The sequence below is a fragment of the Hibiscus syriacus genome, unplaced genomic scaffold (genome assembly GCF_006381635.1).
Source record: "Hibiscus syriacus cultivar Baekdansim isolate YM2019G1 unplaced genomic scaffold, ASM638163v2 tig00112542_pilon, whole genome shotgun sequence".
In the NCBI taxonomy this organism is placed as follows: domain Eukaryota; kingdom Viridiplantae; phylum Streptophyta; class Magnoliopsida; order Malvales; family Malvaceae; genus Hibiscus; species Hibiscus syriacus.
In genome coordinates, this window is record NW_024063363.1 from 27,571 (window position 1) to 53,787 (window position 26,217).

The 26,217-nt window shown below is 33.9% G+C and overlaps 1 protein-coding gene across 1 annotated transcript; it reads left to right on the forward strand.

Annotated features, from left to right (window-relative positions):
• The first annotated feature begins 5,696 nt into the window (after nucleotides 1-5,696).
• Nucleotides 5,697-25,121, forward strand: LOC120181873 (plant intracellular Ras-group-related LRR protein 6-like). Its single transcript, XM_039186912.1, has 2 exons — nucleotides 5,697-5,932; nucleotides 24,981-25,121. Exons 1-2 carry the CDS (start codon nucleotides 5,756-5,758, stop codon nucleotides 25,095-25,097), a joined length of 294 nt encoding a protein of 97 aa, XP_039042843.1. The 5' UTR covers nucleotides 5,697-5,755; the 3' UTR covers nucleotides 25,098-25,121.
• Nucleotides 25,122-26,217: the final 1,096 nt, after the last annotated feature.

Here is a 26,217-nt window from a genome sequence, read left to right on the forward strand (position 1 = left end):
TAAGAAAAACAAAATTTCAGGGAAAATTTACTGGTGCAAGAAGAGCAAATTGACTCAAGTCAAGAATTACAAGGTTACACTCTGTGTGCAAAAGGATGAAGACAACCAAATCATGAAGAGAATGAATAATGCTTATGCATCCACCTCTGGTTAGTGAATCAAGAAAACATACATCAACATAGATATATATGTTACATGAATTTGCATATTTGCATAAAAAATTCATCATCACATGCAACATAATAAACTTGGACTTCCCTTTCATGAGGATGCCTTTATAATTTCTTTTTAAATTTTGTCTTATGCAAGACCATTTTCATCCTCTCATTAGGAAAATTTTGAAAGCTCATTTTCCAAAAAAAAAACATCATATGAATTTCACTCTACATTCTTAAAAACATTCAAAATAGTTGTATTCATACAAGCACATTTTTATAAGCCTTTTAGGAAAGAAAGGATTGGTGACAACTAGACATCCTCAACACGAAGAAGAAATGTCACCATCAAATTTAATATCAGGCGAATCACCTAGAAGCGACCAGATATCCTCATAGCGAAGGAGAAATGTTGTTTCCAAAATCAAATTATCTCCAAACAATCATACTTCCTCAACGCGAAGAAACATTGTTGTCTCCATATGCATAATTATCCAAATATGACCTGACGTCCTCAACATAAAAAAATAGTTTCGTCCACTGACCAGATCTCCTCATCACGTAAGAGCAGTGTCGTTTCCAAAATCAAGTTATCTCCTGACAATAAAACTTTCTTAAAGCAAAAGAATAGTGTTATCTTCAGCTGTAGTCTTTCGAATGTGACTAGACGTCCTCACCATGAAGGAACAATATCGTTTACATATTAGACCTCCTCAATGGGAAGGAGCAATGTCAACATCAAATTTGACATCAAACAAATCACCCAAGGTGACCAAATCTCCTCATCACATAGGAGTAATGTTGTTTCCAAAATCAAATTATCTTCAGGAATCAGATTTCCTTAACGTGAATGAACAATGTTGTCTTTAGATACATAGTATTTCTAATACGACTAGTTGCCCTTATATCAAAGGAACAATATCGTCAAGAAACCCGATATTCTCAAACGAAGTGTCAAATCACCAAACAATAATTAGATTCCATCAACGCAAAAGAACATATCTCTTGTATCCTTTAGGATTGCTTCTCTTGAAGCAAAATTTCATATTACTTATCACAGTTTCCATTGAAACACAAAACAAATTTTGTCACACCCGAGGTAGTTTTCTCTCAAAAGAAAAAATCTTATCTCACATGAGATAATTTCTTTTGAAACTAATCTCATCTCGCTTGTGATAGTTTCCTTTGGAACACAAAGCATCAACATTGTTTCTCTTGAAACAAGTTATGTCTTGCTTAAAATTTATTTCTCATGAAAGTGCAACTTCTAATATTATTCCCTTTAAAGGAATAAAATTTAATCCTTTTGAAAATGTTTTCCTTGAAACATAATTAAAAAAAAATCTCTCGAGATAAAGATCATTTTCAATCTCTCTTGAGACAACATCAATTTCTCAAAGCAAATGATGCAACCAAACAAAAATTGTTATCTGGTACTCTTTGCCCTATTCATTTCTTCACACCAATTGGCAAAGAGGGACAACTGTTGATACCATTTTTCTTCTGGTTGTTATTATTGTTATTAATTACATTTTCGCATCCCAAATAACATCACCTAATCGACCCAATTACAATGTCAAGCTTAAAAAAGCCCAATCCTAACCCTAATGGCACAACATGTTAACATATTTGATTAACCCTAAAATTAGGGTTAGCCATCTATACTGCCATCATCATCGGAGCCACTCCCACCATTTTCGACGATCCCATGACCATCACTACCGTCCCCAACTACTCAATATCATCATCTCGCATCAATAGTGGACAAATCAATCATAATAAAACCAAATCAAATCAAGCAAAAACCCAATAAAATTTAAAAAAGCCTAAGAAATTTGGAATAATAAGATATGGGTTTCCTCATTTCACCAAATCCTCACCAAACAAGACTTCCATATAAACACACAAACATGCAGCAAATCCATAGGAGATTTAATAAGAATGGAATAAAAAGAAGGAAAATGGAGAACTAGCAGAGATCATCTAAACCATTCGAAAAAAGAAGAAAACAAAAAGAAAAGAAAATCAAAGGAAAAGATTACCTTTCTGGGTCGAGAACCTCGCCGGAGGTGTTGTTGTGGTTGTTGAAAATGTGAAAGGTTATTAAAAAGGTAATGTGTCATTCCAAGATCTAGGTCTTTGGTTGTTGATTTTAGAAAAAATGTGCTTGGTTTCACGCTTTATGTTGTCGAACGTTCATTCTGATAGTCTTGTATGTGTTTCGACCACCGTTCGTGGCCGTGCATGGAACCATGGAGTGGTGGATCTCCTCCACCCATAAAATAAAAGAAGAAAAAAAAAGAAAAAATGGGATTTGAGAGAGTGAACGGGGCCAGAGGAGATGTTACAAAGGGAGAGGATTAGGTTTTAGTTTAAGCAACAACAAAAAAAAGTTTAATTTTTTTATATTAAAGTATGCCTTTTTACTTTTAAAATATGTTATGAATTGTGTGGTTTTGTCATTTGGGCTTATTATGTAATGGATCTTCATAGTTTTAATTTTAATATAATTTAGTCCTCAAATCAAGGCTTTTTGAGTTTTTGATTTTGTCTCTTAATCTTATTTGAGTTTCATTTTGATCCCTGCTCACATTAGATACTGTTTCAACTTAACGATATATAATCCTTGGGTTATTTGCATGTTTAGTTCTTATTATCTTTGCTTAGTTGGATTTGGTCTTTCTTTTTAGTGGATAATTTATATTTTTTAGTTCCTTTTTTATATGTTTCATTCTAGTCCCTATACTTTTAATATATGTATATATTTTACATTCTAAAATAATATTCTAACTTATTTATAAATATTAAATATTATTTGTATATATATATATATATATATATATATATATATATATAAGATAGTACTATATGTATATACTTTCTTTTTAAAATGTCACTTGTTTATATGTATACCTCCCTTATTACATATCTATTTGTCTTTTAACAAAAGATTTCTTTTTTTAGTAATTTAAAATTTTATGAGGCTCTTTGTTGTTTGTTCAACTAACAAGAAATGATCATCCAGCTCAGTTGGTAGAGCTCAAGGTTCTTAACCTTGAGGTCGTGGGATCGAGTCCCACGCAGGGCATTTCATAATTCAGAGGTCTCCTAAGGAAGCTGTTTTCAACCTGGTGTTGGGGCAGCCTACTATCTTACCTCCCTCTTACCCCATACATATGGGAAAAAAGGGACAACCATTTTTTTCTAAGGGTAATTCGAATAAAATTAATGTTTTATGGTTATTCGATATTTATTTATATTCTATGGTTTTAAAAAAGTAGGTAAGATATATTTCATTTTGAATAAAGGTTTTTATTATAGTGAAATTATTTTAATAAAAACAAATATTCATGGTTTTTTTATTTTAGTATTTCGTTAATTTAGTCTATTCATTTGTCATATTATGTGAATATTTCATCCATTCTACATATGTCATTTATTACTATTGCATTCATTAATCATGCACTTATTTTTTGTTTTGTTAATATTAAAAGCAATGTTGTCTCATGTCGTGAGCTAATGAAATTACGTCCAACATAATTAGATTTCAATTTCTGTTAGTCCACGTAGTAAGGGAACACCCTTTTTAAATAAAACCAAGTGAATTAATTAATTTTTTATCGAGTCAAGTGTTTTTTTTAAAAAGACTCACTCACTTTTTAAAATTCATCGAAATAAATGGATCGTAATTTAAATTTTGGGTTTGAATATATAAAATTCCACCACTTAGACAACGTATAATTGAGAGGTACTCTTCCCTATGCGTATCCGACTCTCAAATCCTTAAAAATGAATTTTCTGGTTAAACACGTCAATTTTGTCTTTTTAAATGATTTTTCTTAAAATTATTTTAAAAGACATTTTTAGGTATTCTATTTACCAAACACAAAGATCGATGGCGACTCCAAATTTTAAATTAAATGAAAATTCATATTTTCTAAAATAAAGTTATAATTATTTTTAAATTAATTTATTTATAAAAATGGTTATGACACATATTACATAGACTTATGGACCTAAATTGATCAAGTTTTTTAAGGGAAGCCACCTTCAGAATCAGAACGATATTGGCATGATTTACCAAGCACATATCTGCCTTTCCATGAATCAGATCAATGCAGAAATCAGTCACCTCTAAACCGATTAAATGCCAAAACCGCTGGTAAAATAATGCACCCAACCCATCCTCTCCCGACGCTTTAAGTGCACTTAACGATTTTACTGCTCTGTCCACGTCTTCCTTTATGAATGGTCTGTTCATTGAGCGATTCATCTCTTCTGTAACACAAACATCAATCTCTTCCAAAATTCTAGTATCAGTCTCAGAACTACACGAGGTGAATAGAGATATAAAATAGTTATGGGCAAGCTCCTCTAAGCCCTGCTCATTATCCACCAAATTTCCATCAATAGTTTCAAGGGAAAGAATTCTATTATGACGCTTTCGACTAGACGCAAATCGGTGGAAGAAGGTCGTGTTGTTATCACCATTCTTTAACCAATTTGCTCGAGGCTGTTGTTCCTAATAAAGCTTCGATTTATCAATCTCCATATTCAACCTCAGTTTCGTATCAACTATCTAGCCCAGAGTCTCATCTGTAGGAGTAAGCTCTACTAAAGCAACCAGCTTTTCCTGTAAATTAGAAGCGGTTAAACGTTTCGAACGACAAATCTCTTTGAATCATCTGTCCAGACCATGACTAACATAATTTAGTTTCTACGACACCAAACCACAAGATGTGTTCCACAAACGCGTTGCTTCCTCATCACATGAATTCTCCATCAACCAGGAAGCTTCAAACTTAAAATGCCAACGACGAGTAAAACTAGTCGTGGGTATGGTATTTAATAGCAATGGACAATGATCCGAAAACGTGTAAACAAGATATTTTAATGAGTACTGAGGAAATAGTTCCATCCACCGTATCATTTGTCAATCCTCTATTAATCAGACGTTCTCTAATGTTGTTTTCCGCTCGCTTACCCCTCTCCCAAGTGTACCAAACACCTATATACCCTATGTAATGAAGATTATATTCCTCTATGGCAACATTAAAAGCATTTATTTGTCTCTCACTAAGCAAATTTTAAATTTGTTAAAATCTATTATCATTATTATATTATAAGAGATTATTTTGTAATCATTTAAAATTTTAATAATCATTTATAATATATATAAAAAAGTAACTGTTGAAAAAAAATATGTTTACATAATTCATTGATCTCTCTTGTATATTTCCCAACAAAAAAGTGGTGAGAATAATAAAAAAAAAAAGTCCAATTTGATTTAGTCTAAAGGGTGAATGATGAATGAGCACAGAGAGCGACATTAGAGGGCAGCCGAGGAGAAACAAAAGGTAAGGGTTGACTTTTCATCTGGTGGCCCGACCATAATATCATAATGCCTCCGTCTTGTTATTTTCAATACTTCTCTTGTCCTAACGCTCAAGTGTTTTGCTCCACCCTCCGTACGCCCTTTTATAACCAACAAAACCCAAAACACAACCATCTAAACCAATATTCTCCCGTCTTTTTGTGTGAGGTTTGGATTTTTTTTCCTTACAGAGTCGTGTCGGGTTTATCAACGTAAACATTAGAAAATGATGATAGAACTGCAGCAGATGATGAGAATGGGAGATGGGAGTAGAAGATTCATGGAAGAAGAAGAGAGGCTTGATATTGTAGACTTGAGTGGCTTGTCAATGGATTCTCTTCCAAAACCTTCTCTCAATTTGACTACCATTTGCAAATTAAACCTCTCCAACAACAATCTTCAGGTATCTCATCTTCTCTGTACATCGTTGATAATTTTACTGTTAAAGACAATAATATTTAATCACTGAGTTATAGCTTTGTTTGAAAACGTTGATAGAAATTCATCTTTCAAGACGGTTCCTTTATTCTATCAACCATTCAGAGCACGAGAGACAATGCATCGGATCAACAAAATATAAAAAATGGGGGTATACAAATATACTTATATAAGAATATGCACCCATCATATATTAAAGGTCAACAATAGCATGATCAGGTCTGGCCATTTTTTTTTTAATTTGGATTTGAGGTATCATTCACACTTGTACCCGAACAATTCCCTCGCAACAAATTATTTTAGCTCGATTTGGCTAATCGATGGCGAGTTATGCTTTTCAAAATTAAAGTCACATCATGTGTTTAATATTTAAAAATGAAAATTATTATTGTCGTAACCGGTTTTCGTCCGGGCACGAAATATTTATTTTGGCGGAAATTGATGTGAATAAATAATTTTGAAAATAATTTATGAGTCGCCATCGACTTTTTTGATTAGGTAAGTCGAATACCTAAATTATTATTATTATTATTATTTTTAAAAAGAGTTTTAAGAAAACATCAATTTTAAAAAAAAATGAACTGATCTGCGTTTTACAACCAAAAATTCGTTCTTTTTAATAATAAAAAGGGATTCGTGGTCGGTTACGTTTAGGGAAGGATTAACACCCCTACAACGCCCAAAATTGGTACTTTTTAATTATAAATTGTCTCTATTATTAAAATTAAAAAATTCAAAAATTATATTTGATTTATAATCCTATTATTAAAAAATATTTATTTAAAAATATCAGAAAAGAACTTCTAGGTGCCTTAAGACAGCTCTTTTCTTCGATATTGATCAATATTAATTTAAATAATAGTGTTTAATTTTTAATTTTAAAATATCAGAATAGGACATCCAGTTGTTTTAAGACTGTCCTTTTCTTTGATATTGAAAATTAAATATTAAAATAATTTATTTAAAATAAATATTTATTTATTATATATTTATACAATATTTAAATATATAAACAAATAAAAAAATATAATTCTAACTATATACTTAAAAGCAATAAAAAATACTTAAAATAAATGACTAAAATATAGTAAAATTAAAATTGAAAAACCTAATTCATAATTAATCAGAATTACAGGGATTAAACATGCTATTTTCTTTTTTTTTTAATTTAGTGACTAAAATAAAATTATCTAAAATTCGGATATTATAATAAAATAAATTAAAAATATAAACTAGGGATTAAAATATTATTTATTAAAATTAAGGGGTTAAATCTGTTATTTATCCTAAATATATTATTTTATTATAAAGGACTAAAATGAATAAAATTGAAATTCGAAGACTGAATTAAAAATATTATAAAATCGATTTAGTGACTAAAATGTAATGTTTACAAATTAGGGGGACGGCGGACGGGGTTTACCCTTTGTGAAATTACAGAAATACCCTCCCCGAAACGACGTCGTTTGGGAGAGGGTATTTATAACCCAAACCGGCTGGCCCTACGGGCCAGCTTCTCATTTCATTTTCTCTGTTCTCTCTCTAACAGAGAGAACAAAAATGTTCTCTGCCTTCTCTCTAGCTTCCCTCATCGGAGGGAAGCCGGTCACCGGACGGCAACCGTGTGCCGCCGTGAATATCACCGCCGGCCACCGCATTCGGTGGCCGGAAAAATTTATTTTTACACTAATAGATAGATCGGACCGTCCTAAGGACGGTCCCGGTGTTTTTTTCCCTTAAAAAGCTCTGAATCGGAGCGAATCTACAAAAATACCTTCGGCGTTTCGAAGGTTCCGGCGAGATCCGGTGGTCGAGGCTTCCTCGGTAAGTTTCTTTCCTTCCTTTTTCTTTCTTTTCTGTTTCTTTGCTGCTGAGATCGTTGGTAGTATTTTGTATATATATTTTTTTCTCGATTTTGTCTCTTGCTTCTCTGTATCTTTTTTTTTCTTTGTTTTTCTCCCCTTTTTTTTTCAGGTTCGGGTGGTGGCTTTTATAGCCACCACCGGTGTGGCCGTCGGACCGGTCCGAAGAGGGGGTCTCGGTGAGTCACCGGACTACCAGTGGTGACTCACCCCGTAGCCATGGCGTGTGGAGGGCAGCTGGTCTTCTGGAGTCTTCATTTGGAACGTGGCAGCGGCGGAGGCGGCGAAAGAGTGTCGGCAGCGGTGATTAGAAACTGGGGCGGCGTCGCGTGGCCCTAGGGTAATGATACCCTAGGGTTTCTTCTGGCATATCTGAGGACCGTTGGATCTCTCAGATCCAACGGCTGTGATGATGAGGCGGCTGGGATTATGGTTTAGGAAACCCTAACTGAAACCCCCAAATATTTAGGGTTTCTGGTTTGATCTGGACCGGTTCTGGTTTGTTTGTAACTGGGCCGGTCCAGTTGTAATTGGGCCTGTAATTAATTATTTATATATGTATTTAATATATATTTAATAATAATAATAATGATAATAATAATAATAATGATAATAATAATAATAATAATAATAATAATAATAATAATAATAATAATAATAATAATATGGATAAAAAAATTAGTATCTTCAGCTGCCCCTCTTTGCTCATTCTTGTGTTAACAAGAATAGGGCAAAGATGAAAAGATAATAAAATTTTTTATCCATTTGACTTTACTTTGATCATAATGGAGATATTGAATAAATTCTTCTCTCTCTCCAGATGAGTTCTTCTCATTATGAACTTTCTGCTGGGGATGATGATGACCTCCTTTTTTCTGTGATAGAGTCATTCAAAAGGTTGAATAATCTCTTGATGAGTTCTTCTCATTATGAATTTTCTCTAGAAAGGCTGATGCTAATCTATCTCCTTCTGTGATAGAATTATGCAAAAAGTTGAACAAGTTCTTCTTATTATGAACTTCTTCTTTCTTCTTCAGATGAGTTCTTCTCATTATGAACTTCTCTGGAAAAGATAATCCATCAATTGATGAATTCAGGTAAAAGGTTGAACAAATTCTTCTCATTATGAACTTCTTCTTCCTTCTTCAGATGAGTTCTTCTCATTATGAACTTTCTCTGGAAAAGATGATCCATCAAATGATGGATTCAGGTAAAAGGTTGAACAAATTCTTCTCATTATGAACTTCTTCTTCCTTCTTCAGATGAGTTCTTCTCATTATGAACTTTCTCTGGAAAGGCTGATCCATCAAATGATGGATTCAGGTAAAAGGTTGAACAAATTCTTCTCATTATGAACTTCTTCTTCCTTCTTCAGATGAGTTCTTCTCATTATGAACTTTCTCTGGAAAAAATAATCCATCAAGTGATGAATTCAGACAAAAGGTTGAACAAATTCTTCTCATTATGAACTTCTTCTTCCTTCTTCAGATGAGTTCTTCTCATTATGAACCTTCTCTGGCAAAAACTGATCCATCAAATGGATTCGAAATCTTTGCTAAAATCTTTGAAATTTCTGTTAAAAATTCAACAAGAATAAAAATGAATGAAAATGCATCTATTTTTGCAAATGCCTAAATATGATGCATGAATATTAAGTTGTTTGATTTCAGACTGGTGAATTGAGTATTTCTTCAATTGTAAAAACCCAATAGATCTGTCTTCTTCAAATCAGAGAATCTATCATCTTTGACAAATGTAGATGTAGATATAATGTCACAAAACCTCTTTAGAATAAAACTCAATAGTATAAGCTCTTGAAAAGCTTGCATTCAGGCAACATGTTGATTCTGATAACAACTCATCTGATTATGAAGTGACCTTTCAAGATGATTTCACAGATATCGATAATTCTTTTAATACCGAGAAATCTTGAATTCTGATTCTGATGAGGAGAATAAACTGTTATACTTGACAAAATGGGATTCTCAAAGGCTGAAGCTTCAATAGCCATGTAGAGAAGTGGTCCAGATTCATCAATTGCAGAATTGGCAAATTTTATATGTGCTGCTCACATGACTAAAGATGCTGACGCACTTCTTCCGGTAAAAGATGGGAAGCCATTATGCACTGATCCCAATTACAAGAAAAGGTGAAACTTGGGCTATGATTTTTGAGAAAGGAATAAGCAGAGGAAGCTTGAAAAGAAGCTTCTTAATGAAGACGATCATGCATTTCATCTTTTAATTACAATGATTGGTTCTGTCCAACCAGATCAGATAACTCAAAGAACACTTCCAGAAGATGCTATTGAGCACATTATTCTTCCAAATTCAATGATTGGTTCTGTCCAACCAGATCAGATAACTCAAAGAACACTTCCAGAAAATGCTATTGAGCACATTATTCTTCCAAATTCAATGATTGGTTCTGTCCAACCAGATCAAATAACTCAAAGAACACTTCCAGAAAATGCTATTGAGCACATTATTCTTCCAAATTCAATGATTGGTTCTGTCCAACCAGATCAGATAACTCAAAGAACACTTCCAGAAGATGCTATTGAGCACATTATTCTTCCAAATTCAATGATTGGTTCTGTCCAACCAGATCAGATAACTCACAGAATACTTCCAGAAGATGCTATTGAGCATATTATTCTTCCAAATTCAATGATTGGTTCTGTCCAACCAGATCAGATAACTCACAGAACACTTCCAGAAGATGCTATTGAGCATATTATTTTTCCAAATTCAATGATTGGTTCTGTCCAACCAGATCAGATAACTCAAAGAACACTTCCAGAAGATGCTATTGAGCATATTATTCTTCCAAATTCAATGATTGGTTCTGTCCAACCAGATCAGATAACTCACAGAACACTTTCAGAAGATGCTATTGAGCATATTATTCTTCCAGTTAATGTTTGGACTAGGATATCATAATGCTTATTTGATGTAGAGCCAGAATTTGTAGATTCGAAGCATTTTCATCATACTACACTGAAAATGACTATATTCATAATTCTGCCAATTAAGAACAGAGTTTCTCTTATTCTGCTTCCTCCATGTGCTGATGTTTTTCCATTGACAAAGAAATGATGGCTTTCATGTGATCCAAGAACAAAGTTGAACCATTTATAAACATGTACAAGAAGTACCAAATTGACAGAAAGGATCTGTAAAGCTCTTGAAGCTTATGACAATGAGCCAACTTCGAGTGTTCAGAAGTATGTTCTTAATGAGTGCTGAAAATGGAATCTAGTATGAGTTGGAAGGAATAAAGTTGCTCCACTTGAACCTAATGAGGTGGAAATGCTTCTAGGTTTCCTTAAAAACCATGTACAAGGATCTGTATAGAGACATGTTTCCCAGTAATATCAATGTCTTGTTTCTTTTTGCTGGAATCAGTGCTGCAAAGATCGCCTTCTACTGTCTTAGTATATCTTTGAAAACAGATGTGCAAGAATTGAATGGTGATCGGTTGGAGCAATTGATGAGTAGATTTGGCGGATTCGATCTTGTTGTCAGTAGCATCCCGTGTAACAATCTTAATGTTCATGGCTTTAAGATGATGATGATTTGCTTATTTTTTATTCCATGTATTTAAAAGTATTAACATAAAGTGATATTCAGAAATCTTTAAATTATTTCAAAATTATGTTAATTCAATAGAAAAGAATAAATTGAATTTTCAAAAATAAATTGAATCTCAAATAAATTGAACTTGAAATAGATAGAATTGTATTCAAAGTTATGGCAAGCATAAGAATGATAAAAATTCAAATGTCTCAACAAATTATAAGCATAAGTATTTCTAAATTAATCACATTGACACAACTTAGAGAAATGATGTAAGCTTTTGTCTGGAAGATCTCAAACGTTGTCGAAATGTTTGTAGATGTGAAGTTTCTTCCAAACTGTCAAAATCTTAAGAGAGTTCAATTGCCAGATGCCTAATATCAACCTGCATTTGAGCCGCCTTTTCAGGTTTTCAACTCAAATCCTTCCTTTGGTTATAAGATGCCCTTTGCGGGTTTTCACCTTAACCCCCTTTCTTTTTCTTCTTCTTTTTTTTTTCTTTCTTTTTTTTTCTTTTTTTTTCTTCAATGCTCCTCCGGAAAAGGCCTTTTTCACAACGTATGGCCCTTCCCAATTAGGCATCCATTTCCCACGGAAATCTTTATGTATAGGCAAGATCTTTTTTAATACTAGATCACCCTCTTGGAATTCTCTTGGATGTACTTTTTTGTCATGAGACTTCATCATCCGTTTCTGATACATCTGTCCATGGCAAATAGCTTTCAATCTTTTCTCCTCAATAAGGTTCAATTTATCAACTCTAGATTGGATCCATTCAGATTCATCCAATTTTGTTTCTCTCAATATTCGAAGCGATGGAATCTCAACTTCAATTGGTAAGACTGCTTCCATCCCGTAGACTAAAGAAAAAGGCGTTGCCCCAGTAGATGTTCGAACAGTAGTTCGGTATGCATATAGAGCAAAAGGTAACTTTTCGTGCCAATCTTTATAAGTTTCAGTGGTTTTTGTAATGATTCTCTTGATGTTCTTATTTGCTGCTTCAACTGCCCCATTCATCTTTGGACGATATGCCACTAAATTTGAATGTTTGATTTTAAACTGTGCACAAAGTTCAGTCATCATTTTGTTGTTCAGGTTCAGAGCATTATCTGTAATGATCCTTTCTGGTAGGCCATACCGGCAAACTATCTCTTTCTTTATGAACTTGCAGACTGTGGACCTCTTAATATTGGTATATGAAGCAGCTTCAACCCATTTGGTAAAATAATCAATTGCCACAAGGATGAAACAATGTCCATTCGAGGCTTTTGGTGTGATTGCACCAATGACATCTATTCCCCACATAGAAAATGGCCAGGGTGTTGTCATTACATGTAAAGGAGATGGGGGTACATGAATCTTGTCTGCATATATCTGGCATTTATGACATTTCCTAGCATAATCAATGCAATCTATGTACATAGTAGCCCAATAGTATCCATATCTCATTATTTTTCTGGCCATGGAAAGACCATTTGCATGCGTTCCACATATTCCATTGTGTACTTCTTCAATGACGTTTCGAGCTTCGCTGGTATTTAAACATCTCAATAGCATTTGATCATTGGTTCTTCTATACATAATCTCTCCATCAAGAAAATATCCAGCAGCCATTCTTCTCAAAGTTCTTTTATCAATTTCCGATGCATTTGGTGGATAACTTTGATTTTTGATATATTGCAGGATATCATGATACCATGGTTTACCATCTACCTCTTCTTCCACACTATAACAATGTGCAGGAATTTCATAAACTTGCATTTTGATTGGCATCATATCAACTTCCTTAGTTTCCTGAAACATAGCAGCTAATGTAGCCAAAGCATCTGCCATTTGATTTTCTTCTCGAGGGAGATAATTGAATGTAACTCTCTCAAATTCTTTCACTAATTCGAGGGTAAAATTTTGATATTCCAGCAATTTGGGGTCTTTTGTTTCCCATTCTCCTCGTAATTGATACACCACCAAAGATGAATCTCCATATATCTTGAGACATTTGATTTTTCTTTCTATAGCTGCTTTCAATCCCATGACACAAGCTTCATATTCTGCCATATTATTGGTGCAAAAGAACTCCAGTCTACTTGTAAAGGGATAATAAACATTTTCTGGAGAAATTAACACTGCCCCAATTCCTCGTCCCAAAGCATTAGATGCTCCGTCAAAGTAAAGCTTCCAAGTTGCAAATTCATCATTTGTTCTGACTTCTTCATTCATGGATATGCATAACGAATCTTCATCGGGAAAATTGAAGTTCAAAGGCTGATAATCATTTGATACACGACTGGCCAGAAAATCAGCTATTACACTTCCTTTTATCGCTTTTTGGTTGACATATATAATATCAAACTCAGATAATAACATCTGCCATCTAGCCATTCTGCCTGTCAAAGCTGGTGATTCCATTAAGAATTTCAAAGGATCAAGTTTTGATATCAACCAAGTAGTATGGTATAACATATATTGTCTGAGTCTTCGAGTAGTCCACACCAAAGCACAACATAATTTTTGTATTGGAGGATATCGAACTTCACAATCAGTAAATATCTTGCTCAGATAATAAATAGCTTTTTCTTTTCTTCCAGATTCATCATGCTGTCCTAGTACACATCCCATCGAATTTTCGAAGACCGTCAAGTAGAGAATTAATGGTCTATCAGGCATTGGTGATACTAAAATGGGGGAATTGGATAAATATTTCTTAATAATATCCAAAGTTTCTTGACATTCTTTATTCCAGACTTCAGGATTATTCTTTCGAAGTAATTTGAACACTGGATCACATTTGTCAGTTAATTGAGAAATGAACCGAGATATATAATTTAATCTTCCCAAAAAGCCTCGAACTTCTTTTTTTGTATTGGGTGGTGGAAGATCTTGAATTGCTTTTACTTTATCTGGATCAATCTCGATTCCTTTTTTGCTGACTACAAATCCCAAAAGTTTCCCGGAAGTTACCCCAAAAGTGCATTTAGCGGGGTTAAGCTTTAATTGATACTTCCTCAATCTCTGGAAAAGCTTCCTCAAATTTTGAATATGTTCTTCTTCAGTTCGGGATTTGGCAATCATGTCATCTACATATACTTCAATCTCTTTGTGCATCATGTCATGAAACAAAGTTACCATGGCTCTTTGATATGTTGCCCCTGCATTTTTCAATCCAAATGGCATCACTTTATAACAGAATATGCCCCACATGGTTATAAATGTTGTTTTTTCCATGTCTTCAGGATTCATTTTTATCTGATTATATCCTGAAAAACCATCCATAAATGAAAACCATGAATGTCATGCAGTATTGTCCACCAATGTGTCTATGTGGGGTAAGGGAAAGCTATCTTTCGGACTAGCTTTGTTGAGATCTCTGTAATCCACACACATTCGAACTTTCCCATTTTTCTTTGGTACGGGAACAATGTTGGCTACCCATTCTGGGTATTTAGATGCCTGTAGGAAACCTGCATAGATCTGTTTCATTACTTCTTCTTTGATTTGCAACAACATTTCTGGCCTCATTCGTCTGAGCTTTTGTTGGACCGGTTTATATTCTGGATTGATTGGAAGCTTGTGTATCACTATATCTGTGCTTAAACCAGGCATATCTTGATAAGACCAGGCAAAGATATCTTTGAACTCTTGAAGGAGATTTATCAACTCTTGTTTTATCTGGATGGTCAGAGTAGTACCAATTTTCACCTCTTTTATTTCTTCATCTGTTCCCAAATTCACATTCTCAACCTCTTCTTTGTGGGGTAGAATTTGTTTGTCTTCTTTTTCTACCAATCTTAATAGTTCAGTAGGAACATCACATTCCAGTTCATCCTCACATCCATTGATTTCTTCCAGACATATAGGCTGCTTTAAATTTATCACTGGATTAAATCTAGGAATAAACATGCTATTAACACTGTGACACCTGCAAATTTAAGTCGGACATATTTCCGAAAGAATATAGTAAATTTATGAAATAAATAAATGTAAAAATGTAAGAAAATGTAAAGAATGATTGCCATTTGAAAATTTTAAAGAAACTTTCTTATATTTAAACATAATTTCCTTTACAAGATAACAAAAAGTTTTCATATTTTTGAGCTAAACATAAAGATTAGTTCTGAATATTACTCTGCGTTAATATTAAAAACTATAGGAAGATCTTCAGTGGTCCAATTGGTGAGTGTTTCTCCAGGAAAACATGGGCGAATCCTATCCAAGTACTTGCCAGTTTTGTTGTCATTCATGATCATGTTGATAAATAATCCATTCATAGCTTCTTCAACTATGTCTTGATCTTTCGTCAACTTTTCTTCTTTAAAGGCTTCAACAAGCTGCTGTTATTAATTGTTCCCCCTGATCTGAATGTGTCTTCAACTGTGGGAAAGACATGTGTTTCCAAAGGATTTCTCCCCCTTTCAATTTTGCCTTTCTGTCTTCACATCTTCTTTTCATCTCTTTGTTCTTTTGCTGAAGATTGGGCTTAAACCCTAGCCCAAAACGGTCTTTTTTCATCTTTATAATGATAGGAACTGAAATCCCTTGAAGATTCTTTCCTAGACCTTTCCCAGCTTTAGCTCCGATGCCTAAAGTTTGTTGTACTGTCATCTTGGTGCAATCAGACAATCTGGGATATGGAATTTTGCTTCCTTCTGCAATAAAGGTTGCATTTACAAATTCAAGAGCTCGGAAAGAGCATTCAAGAGCTTCATCATTGGTGTCGATATATGGAACATCACTTGTTACTGACGCAATGATTTCTTCTTCAGCACCGACGCATATTAGTTGTCCATCAACAACAAATTTCACTTTCTGATGTAATGAAGAAGGAACGGCTCCTGCTGAATGAATCCATGGCCTCCCTAATAGACAATTATATGTGGGGTGGATGTCCATCACCTCAAAGTCGATATTGTACACGACTGGGCCAATTAACAACGTTATTTCCATTTTCCCAAGCACTTCTTTTTGAGTACCATCAAATGCTCGTACTACATTCTGATAACTCTTCATGTGTGATTGATCCAGAGGCATTCTTTGAAGTGTGACTAGAGGCATCAAGTTGAGAGCGGATCCATTGTCAATCAATACTCCTGGCAATACATGACCATGACAATGTGTCGTGATGTTCAAAGCTTTTACTGACCCCATTCCGCCTTCTGGTATTTCATCATCCGTGAACGTTATATAATTGTCAGCGGCTATATGACCCACAATTCGGTCAAGTTTATTGAGGGATATATCTTCAGGGATGAATGTTTGATTGAGAATTTTCATCAAAGCATTTCTATGTGCTTCTGAATTCATCAATAGATCAAGAATAGAAATTCTCACTTGTTGTTTGTGTAGTTGTTCAACCACACTATACTCACTATGTTTCAGGAATTTCAAAAATTCTTGAGCTTGTTTTTCTGTCACAGGCTCATTGAATGCTGGAGGGGACTCATCATCAAATACCTTCTGAGATATTGCCATGGCTTTTCCTTTTGCTTTTACTTGTTCTAAAGCATTGGATGTTTCGGGAGAGTAACATCTCCCACTTCTCGTAAAGAAACCGACTTCGCTCACTGCTTCAGACGTCGATGTTGTACCCAAACTCTGTATTTTCTCTTCTATTTTTTCTAGAGAAACAGATCCTCCTACCATTGAAACATTGGTAGTATAATTCCAAGGTACCCTGCGGGTATCTTTGTATGGAAATGGTAGAGGAGCGGTGATAACTACTTTCGGCTTTATTGGTGCAGGAATCACCGTAGATGATTTCACATTAATGATCACAGGATCATTTATTCTTTGACTCGGTTTAGAATCCTCTGATGAGCAAACATCATCTTCTTTTTTTCTTGGTTCTTCTTCAAAGAATTCTATTTCTCTGTTGTTCATCAATTTTTGCACCAAATTCCTAAACTCAGGACATAGTTGAATTTTATGCCCTTTCTCCTGATGATATTCACAATAATTCTTGCCTTCATTCTGCTTTGGCCTGAATTGTTGTGGAATTATACCGGCTAAAGAGAGTTGTTGGAATACCCAAACAAACGGAGATTTAATTTCAGAAATGTCAGTTTTTGCTTTCTTTCTGTTCTCTTCCTGAATTACATTCACGTTTTTATCTCCATGATTTGGCAATGGATGATTTGATGCAGATGGTGTATTGAATTCCAATTTCCCAGTGTTGATCAAATTTTGAACCACCCTTTTGAATGCTAAACAGTTTTCAATGGAATGACCCGTAATTCCTTCATGGTAAACACAGTGTGCCTTTGTATCATACCAAGGAGGGAATGGTGGTTGCATGGGAACCAAAGGATAAGGCCTTATGACATCTGCTTTTAACAGTGAATCATAGATCTCCGCATATGGTACTGGTAATGGTGTAAAAGACAACCTTTCATTTTCTTTTCGAGATCCTCTGGACTCTGTTCGATTAGTGTTTGTTTCCTCTTTCTTAACCCTTGGCTGGGTTATTGTAACATTTTTTCGATGAATCCTTGCTGTAAGAATTTGCATTGTTGACTTCATTCTCCTTTTTCCGGTACGTAGGTCTTTTGGAACTAGACCCATCATTTGATTCAATCTTGCCACTTTTCAAGACATTTTCAATTAGTTCTCCAGAAATGACCAAATCTGCAAAATTTCTGGTTGCATTCCCCATTAGATGATTTAAATAAGGAGCCTTCAAGGTATGAACAAATATTACTGTGGCCTCTTTTTCTGACAAAGGTGGTTGAACTTGGGCCGCAGTGTCACGCCATCTCTGGGCATACTGTCTGAATGTTTCGTTATTCTTTTTCTCCAAATTTTGGAGAGTCCATCTATCAGGGACCATGTCTGTTACATGGCGATACTGCTCTAAAAATACTTTAGCCAAATCTTTCCAGGATCTAATGTTGGCTTTGGTCAATTGAGTATACCATTTTAAAGCCGGTCCTGTCAAACTATCCTGAAAGCAGTGAATTAACAATTTCTCGTCCTTCACATATCCTGCCATTCTTCGACAAAACATAGTAATGTGGGATGAAGGGCATGTAGTACCGTCATATTTATCAAATTCGGGAGCTTTGAACTTGATGGGGAGGATTAGGTCTGGAACTAAACTCAATTCACTAGCATCAAACCCATAGAATGATTCAGTTATTTCCACAGATTTCATTCGTTCTTCTAAGCTCTTGATCTGTCTGGTCAGTTCTTCATTTACTTTTTGTTTCTCATTCAGCTCATTCAAATCTGGGATCAAATGATCAGTATTCATATCTCCTATTTTCACATCTGATATAAGCGGATTTTTGCTTGAAGATGCAGGATCCACTTGTTGACCTTCATGTGGTTTGGCTTCTTGTAATGCAGATGTACGAGCATTGATTTGTATAGGTATAGTACCAGAATGATAAATTGGTTCTGGTGGAAAACCTAGAGGATATATGGGTTCTTGGTCTAAAGATATAGGATTTTCATGCATTTTTCCACTGATAGCCTGCCTTTTAAACATGTCCTCTATTTTCTTCATCATACTGTCTTGTGAATTTGCAATACTGGCTTCTATTTTTTCCAGCTTCATTCTCATTTCTTCTGGTTCTTTATGATGCTGTTCCTCAATACGCTGTATTTTATCCTCCATAATTCTCTTAGTAGCTTGTCTAGTACCGTAGTGATGTTGTATTTCTCTTTCGGCCAGAATAACTGCGATTGAAAAATCTTTTATTATTTTTTTCAAATTTTAATTAATGAATTTTATCTTAATAATAAAAAATTATAAAATTATTCATAGAGAAAATTATGAAATGAATGATGAATGTATGCAAAATGTATGTATGCAAAAAGGTATTGATCCCAAAAAGTTAACTGTCATAGAACAACTTTCATCGGCATACAAAAGTTTCTTTATAATAGTTCAGAACTACAGATAAGGCGTAGCTTTCCTATTAAGCTCTATAATTTCTTTCATTAACCCTGACACCTTCTTTCCGCACTTAGAAACTGGATTAACGTGATGCTCAATTATTTTGGCTTCAACAGCTAGTTCCCCAACATATCTAGCAACTTCGCTCATTTGTACCATGGCCTCGAACACCATATTACTTCTTTCTTCACTTCTTTCAACATAGAACTCAGTTGACTTTTGCCATTTTTCATTTGTTCCTTCAAGAGTTTGCTCTAACTCAGTGATTCTGACTTGACAATTGTGCAGAATTTTTTCAAAATCTCTAATGCGTCTTCGCAGTGAAGCATTTTCCTCATTACTTTCTTTGAGATCATTAGGCCCTAGACGAACCTTTTCTTGGAACAATGATTCCTCAAGTTGCAAAATGTAAGCATTAAACTCTGAATTTTTGTTTCTAGACTGATCTAGATCTTCTTCAAGTTTTGTTCGTGCTTCTTGCGTTCTTTGATTAAGCTTCTGGATCTGAACATCTTTGTTTCTGCATCTTCGCATCCAATTTCTAGCCACTTCCTGCTCTACCTCAAGTCTGGTGTTGAAATTTTTTCTTTCCAGCTCCCATTTTTCTTTTTCAACATTGGATTCTTCCATCTTTTGGCCTCTGACTTCAAGTTCAGCAATCAACTGGTTCATTTCAGATTCAAATCCCTTGAACATGATATTTTTCTCACCTTCAAATTTATTAAAGATGTCATTCTTCATTTCTTCTAAATCTTTGGCTCGATCTCTTTCTCTTTGCATTTCATTCATGATCTCGCGGTGCTCAGCCTTGTGTTTTATAATTCGCTCTCTTCTGTCGACCTCAAAATCTTCCATTTTTTGCTTTCCTTTCTCAAGGCTTTTGAGTAGACGGCTATTCTTTCCTTTCAGATCTTCAACTCGTCTTTTCTCGATGTTCAACTCTCTAGTCATCTGTATTGTTGCTTGGCTTGATCCTGATGCTTTCCGGGATTTATATAACTCCTGGTAATTTTTCTGTAAGGCTCTGTACTCATCCTCACCTTTTTCTTTATCTTTTCTCAACATTGCACATTGTGATGAATGAAAGTCAATGTCAATCCCCAACATAGCTTTATCTTGTCTCATTTGCTCTAATTCTTTCGACCAGCCTTCTCTTTCTGCTTCAAACTCAGCTCTCAAGATTTCAATCTCTGACGGAACCACCTTAATGCGATCTTCCATAGAGATATCCTCATTTTGATCTGGTAGAGGAATATTTTCGTTTTTTCTGACAGATCTCCATTCTTCATAATCAGGAGTTAGCATTTCTTTTGCTGCTTTAGCTCGGATACAAAAAGTTGTTTTCCAAGCGGTAACGGCTTCCATAATATTTCTTTTATAATTTTTGCTGTGGAATGTGAATTCAGATGACTGTAATCCAGCAGTGACAGGTACAAATTGACGACCTTCATACTGTCTTATGACCAGAAGTGGTGCATATCCAATTCCTCCCCATAATCCGAGCAACATTATCCAGTTGTAATTTCCACATTTGTAAATGAATTCCCTTTGTATTTGCCACGGGGCTCGCCAAACAATGTCATTGCTTTGCATATTTCGAAAGGCATTAATCCACATATCTTTCTTAATTTCTTTCGGCCATTCCTGCTCCAGAAATTCTTTTAATGGTGAGTAATCCGCATTAAAGCGTCGGTATGAAACTTTTTCTGTCCTCCAGAAATGACTACGGATCCAAACATATAACAACTGGGTACACCCTGAGAATCGTCCACCTCCTAACTTTCTACAAGCATTTAACGATCTGAAGGTCTCTGCTAGAATTGCAGAAACAGGATTAATCTTTTTCGGTAGCTGTTCAAACAAATCTATCACTGCAGCTTCAACATATCCCAATACTTTTGGGAAGATGACCATACCATATATACCCAGAGCAAATAAATCGAATCGTACTTTAATATCTGGATGGCTTTGAATAAGTTCTCTAATGTTGGTCCAAGCAATGCCTTCGCTTTCGCCTTTTTGTTTTGTACGGGATGCCACCCATTCTTCTCGTACCCCAGCAATCTTTGCTAATTTAACTCGAAAGGGTTGAGTTTTAATTGACTTTGAATAGATTCGATTCTCCAAAGCCCCATCTATATGTAGCAAAGTTGTGTATTCTTCAATAGTAGGGACCAAATCCTCTTTATTGAGAGTGAAGCAATTGTACCCTGGATTCCAGAATTGAATTAGGGCTCGGAGTAATTCATCATCAACTTCTACATAGAGCAAATATGGGATGTCTCCGTAAGTCTGATAAAACTGCAATTTTTTGTTTGAATCCCAACTTTCCCAAATGCTTCGCAAATCTTGCGTATCATTTCTTTTTAGTGAAACTGGAGCATAACTGGCCAAGTCAGATATATAATCATCCTGTAAACTGTCTCCTTCTTGTCTTTGTAAATCCTCAGCCCACTGTCTTACTTCTGAGTTCAGAATTACTTCATTTGAACACTTTTTATCCATAGATGAAGGCTTTCCAATGAGATAATTAACACAAGGATCAATGTCTTTTATCATGTATGATGCTATGCAAACAGAAAAATAAATAACACACAAAAAGAAAATAAATTAGTTTACATAATAAAGAAATTTAATAATAACATTTACATAAATATTTTTTTATTTAAACATGCTTTAAATAATTTAAATATACATGTAATTTAATCAGTAAAATAAATAAACTAGAAAGTTAGAATTCATTTCTCCTGTGTGTACATCTATTTTAAACAAAATTTCGGCATAACTTCGGATCGGAAGAGTTTCTAAGGTTTTTTATATGCAGGGTTTCAGATCTAGGAGTAAAGGTACTCGAATTGTCCTTTGTTAGTGCCCCCTTGGGTTGCTAACTCTCAATCCTAGTCCATTACAGACTAAAGTGGATCGAGTTCAATTCGAGGGGATACATTTCTCTATGCCTGTCACGGAGAATAAATTCTCACGAAGACATAGAGCATATGAACCCCGGAAGTTACTTGCTAGGTCTGACACGGAGAATAAATTCTCACGAAGACGTCGCTTTCACTCCCACTTAAAAGGGACAAACTCAATTATAGAGCTTTTATGTTATGCAATGCAAGTGTTGTGTGTGAGGAGAAATGTTCAAACCTTTGACAGAAAAATAAATACTGAAATAAAATACTTGCAAATAAAATAAAACATATAAATATTATAAAAATAATAAATAAATAAAAAATTTGAAAAGAAAGAATTAAAAATTAAATATATAAATTTTAATTTTTAATTAATAGAGATAATTTATAATTGATTTTTAAAAGTTTGACCAGGGTCCCCAGCAGAGTCGCCAAGCTGTCGTAACCGGTTTTCGTCCGGGCACGAAATATTTATTTTGGCGGAAATTGATGTGAATAAATAATTTTGAAAATAATTTATGAGTCGCCATCGACTTTTTTGATCAGGTAAGTCGAATACCTAAATTATTATTATTATTTTTTTTAAAAGAGTTTTAAGAAAACATCAATTTTAAAAAAAAATGAACTGATCTGCGTTTTACAACCAAAAATTCGTTCTTTTTAATAATAAAAAGGGATTCGTGGTCGGTTACGTTTAGGGAAGGATTAGCACCCCTACAACGCCCAAAATTGGTACTTTTTAATTATAAATTGTCTCTATTATTAAAATTAAAAAATTCAAAAATATATTTGATTTATAATCCTATTATTAAAAAATATTTATTTAAAAATATCAGAAAAGAACTTCTAGGTGCCTTAAGACAGCTCTTTTCTTCGATATTGATCAATATTAATTTAAATAATAGTGTTTAATTTTTAATTTTAAAATATCAGAATAGGACATCCAGTTGTTTTAAGACTGTCCTTTTCTTTGATATTGAAAATTAAATATTAAAATAATTTATTTAAAATATTATTTATTATATATTTATACAATATTTAAATATATAAACAAATAAAAAAATATAATTCTAACTATATACTTAAAAGCAATAAAAAATACTTAAAATAAATGACTAAAATATAGTAAAATTAAAATTGAAAAACCTAATTCATAATTAATCAGAATTACAGGGATTAAACATGCTATTTTCGTTTTTTTTATAATTTAGTGACTAAAATAAAATTATCTAAAATTCGGATATTATAATAAAATAAATTAAAAATATAAACTAGGGATTAAAATATTATTTATTAAAATTAAGGGGTTAAAACTGTTATTTATCCTAAATATATTATTTTATTATAAAGGACTAAAATGAATAAAATTGAAATTCGAAGACTGAATTAAAAATATTATAAAATCGATTTAGTGACTAAAATGTAATGTTTACAAATTAGGGGGACGACGGACGGGGTTTACCCTTTGTGAAATTACAGAAATACCCTCCCCGAAACGACGTCGTTTGGGAGAGGGTATTTATAACCCAAACCGGCTGGCCCTACGGGCCAGCTTCTCATTTCATTTTCTCTGTTCTCTCTCTAACAGAGAGAACAAAAATGTTCTCTGCCTTCTCTCTAGCTTCCCTCATCGGAGGAAAGCCGGTCACCGGACGGCAACCGTGTGCCGCCGTGAATATCACCGTCGGCCACCGCATTCGGTGGCCGGAAAAATTTATTTTTACACTAATAGATAGATCGGACCGTCCTAAGGACGGTCCCGGTGTTCTTTTCCCTTAAAAAGCTCTGAATCGGAGCGAATCTACAAAAATACCTTCGGCGTTTCGAAGGTTCCGGCGAGATCCGGTGGTCGAGGCTTCCTCGGTAAGTTTCTTTCCTTCCTTTTTCTTTCTTTTCTGTTTCTTTGCTGCTGAGATCGTTGGTAGTATTTTGTATATATATTTTTTTCTCGATTTTGTCTCTTGCTTCTCTGTATCTTTTTTTTTTCTTTGTTTTTCTCCCTTTTTTTTTCAGGTTCGGGTGGTGGCTTTTATAGCCACCACCGGTGTGGCCGTCGGACCGGTCCGAAGAGGGGGTCTCGGTGAGTCACCGGACTACCAGTGGTGACTCACCCCGTAGCCATGGCGTGTGGAGGGCAGCTGGTCTTCTGGAGTCTTCATTTGGAACGTGGCAGCGGCGGAGGCGGCGAAAGAGTGTCGGCAGCGGTGATTAGAAACTGGGGCGGCGGCGCGTGGCCCTAGGGTAATGATACCCTAGGGTTTCTTCTGGCATATCTGAGGACCGTTGGATCTCTCAGATCCAACGGCTGTGATGATGAGGCGGCTGGGATTAGGGTTTAGGAAACCCTAACTGAAACCCCCAAATGTTTAGGGTTTCTGGTTTGATCTGGACCGGTTCTGGTTTGTTTGTAACTGGGCCGGTCCAGTTGTAATTGGGCCTGTAATTAATTATTTATATATGTATTTAATATATATTTAATAATAATAATAATAATGATAATAATAATAATAATAATAATAATAATAATAATAATAATAATAATAATAATAATAATAATAATAATAATAATAATAATAATAATAATAATAATAATAATAATATGGATAAAAAAATTAGTATCTTCAATTATAATAATGTTAGGGTTTGACTTTTGCGTTGCACGAAATGGTGGATTTTGGTTTGGATGGTAAAAGAAATAAATTTGATTAGATTTATTATAAATATTAAATACAAGTAATTTGTGAATTAAATTTGATATGTATATGTACAGAGCATACCGGAGTCATTGACGGCGAGATTACTGAATGTGGTAGCGTTTGATGTGCACTCCAATCAGCTCAAGTGTCTCCCAACTCCATTGGCTGTCTCTCTAAGCTCAAGACTCTAAACGTTTCCGGCAACCTTCTCCAATCTCTCAACGTTTCCGGCAACCTTCTCCAATCTCTCAACGTTTCCGGCAACCTTCTCCAATCTCTCTAAGTACATGTGAGTTATCCAAATATAAAACAATAAAGTTTATAAGAAATTTGATAACATAAAATTTATTTTAGTTTATAATAAGAATATAATGTTATTGTGTATTGGACATCAATTAAATTTAAAAAAATATTGTTATTAGCAAGAGCACACAAAAGTGTTATTAAAATAAAAAATATACTTAATGGTAATTGAGACCCTCATACTTTTAGGGGGAAATTAGTGTAGCCATGAATGTTTTTCGTATTAAAAACAATTAATCTAAATCTTTGAAGAATGGAATCAAACGTTGATTGTCACGATGCTTATATGACAGTTCACAAACTTACATGACAATCTATAATATTGATGTGAGAATTTATGATACTGTTGTGACAGTACATGATGAACAATGATGAGATAGATGTAATTAATTGATTTTTTGGCTAAGTTTAATGGCATAATTGATTCTTTTAGAAATTTTGAGAACTTATTTATTTAAAATAAAAATATAAAATATAAACAATTGTTCATATACTAAAAATATAAATAATTGCTTATACTCAATACATTAAATATTAAAATATTAAAAAATCAATTATTAAAATTTAATTTTAAGGATTATATTGAGTGTAAAAAAATTTAGGTGCCATATTGAATTTTTTGTAGAAGTTCAAGGGTTTCATATATCATTCAGTCAAAAATATATTGTTAAAATGATTTAAATCCATATAAGTTAAAAAATTAGATCTCAGGTTTCTTTATTTTACATTTTCGATAAATCGTCTTCTAAATTTACAACCAAATATGTTTTATTTTACATTTTTTATTTTTTAAGAAAATGAAAATAAAAATAATATTTGTTTTTTAAAACTAAACGGAACTTAAAATTCAGCTACTAGAAGAATACTATGTAAACACTTCAATTCAACTTCTTTTATAACGACGAATTAAGCAAAAAAAAAATTACAAAACTTGAATGACTTATAAATGGAGAATAACTATCTCTAAAGAATAATCAATCCTAAAATGACTATAAAAAATGTTATTTA

Coding starts and splice junctions, on each gene's coding strand:
- LOC120181873 (XM_039186912.1), top strand. CDS start 5,756: ATGATGATAGAACTGCAGCAGATGATGAGAATGGGAGATGGGAGTAGA. Junction 5,933..24,980: donor TCTCCAACAACAATCTTCAG/GTATCTCATCTT, acceptor GTATATGTACAG/AGCATACCGGAGTCATTGAC.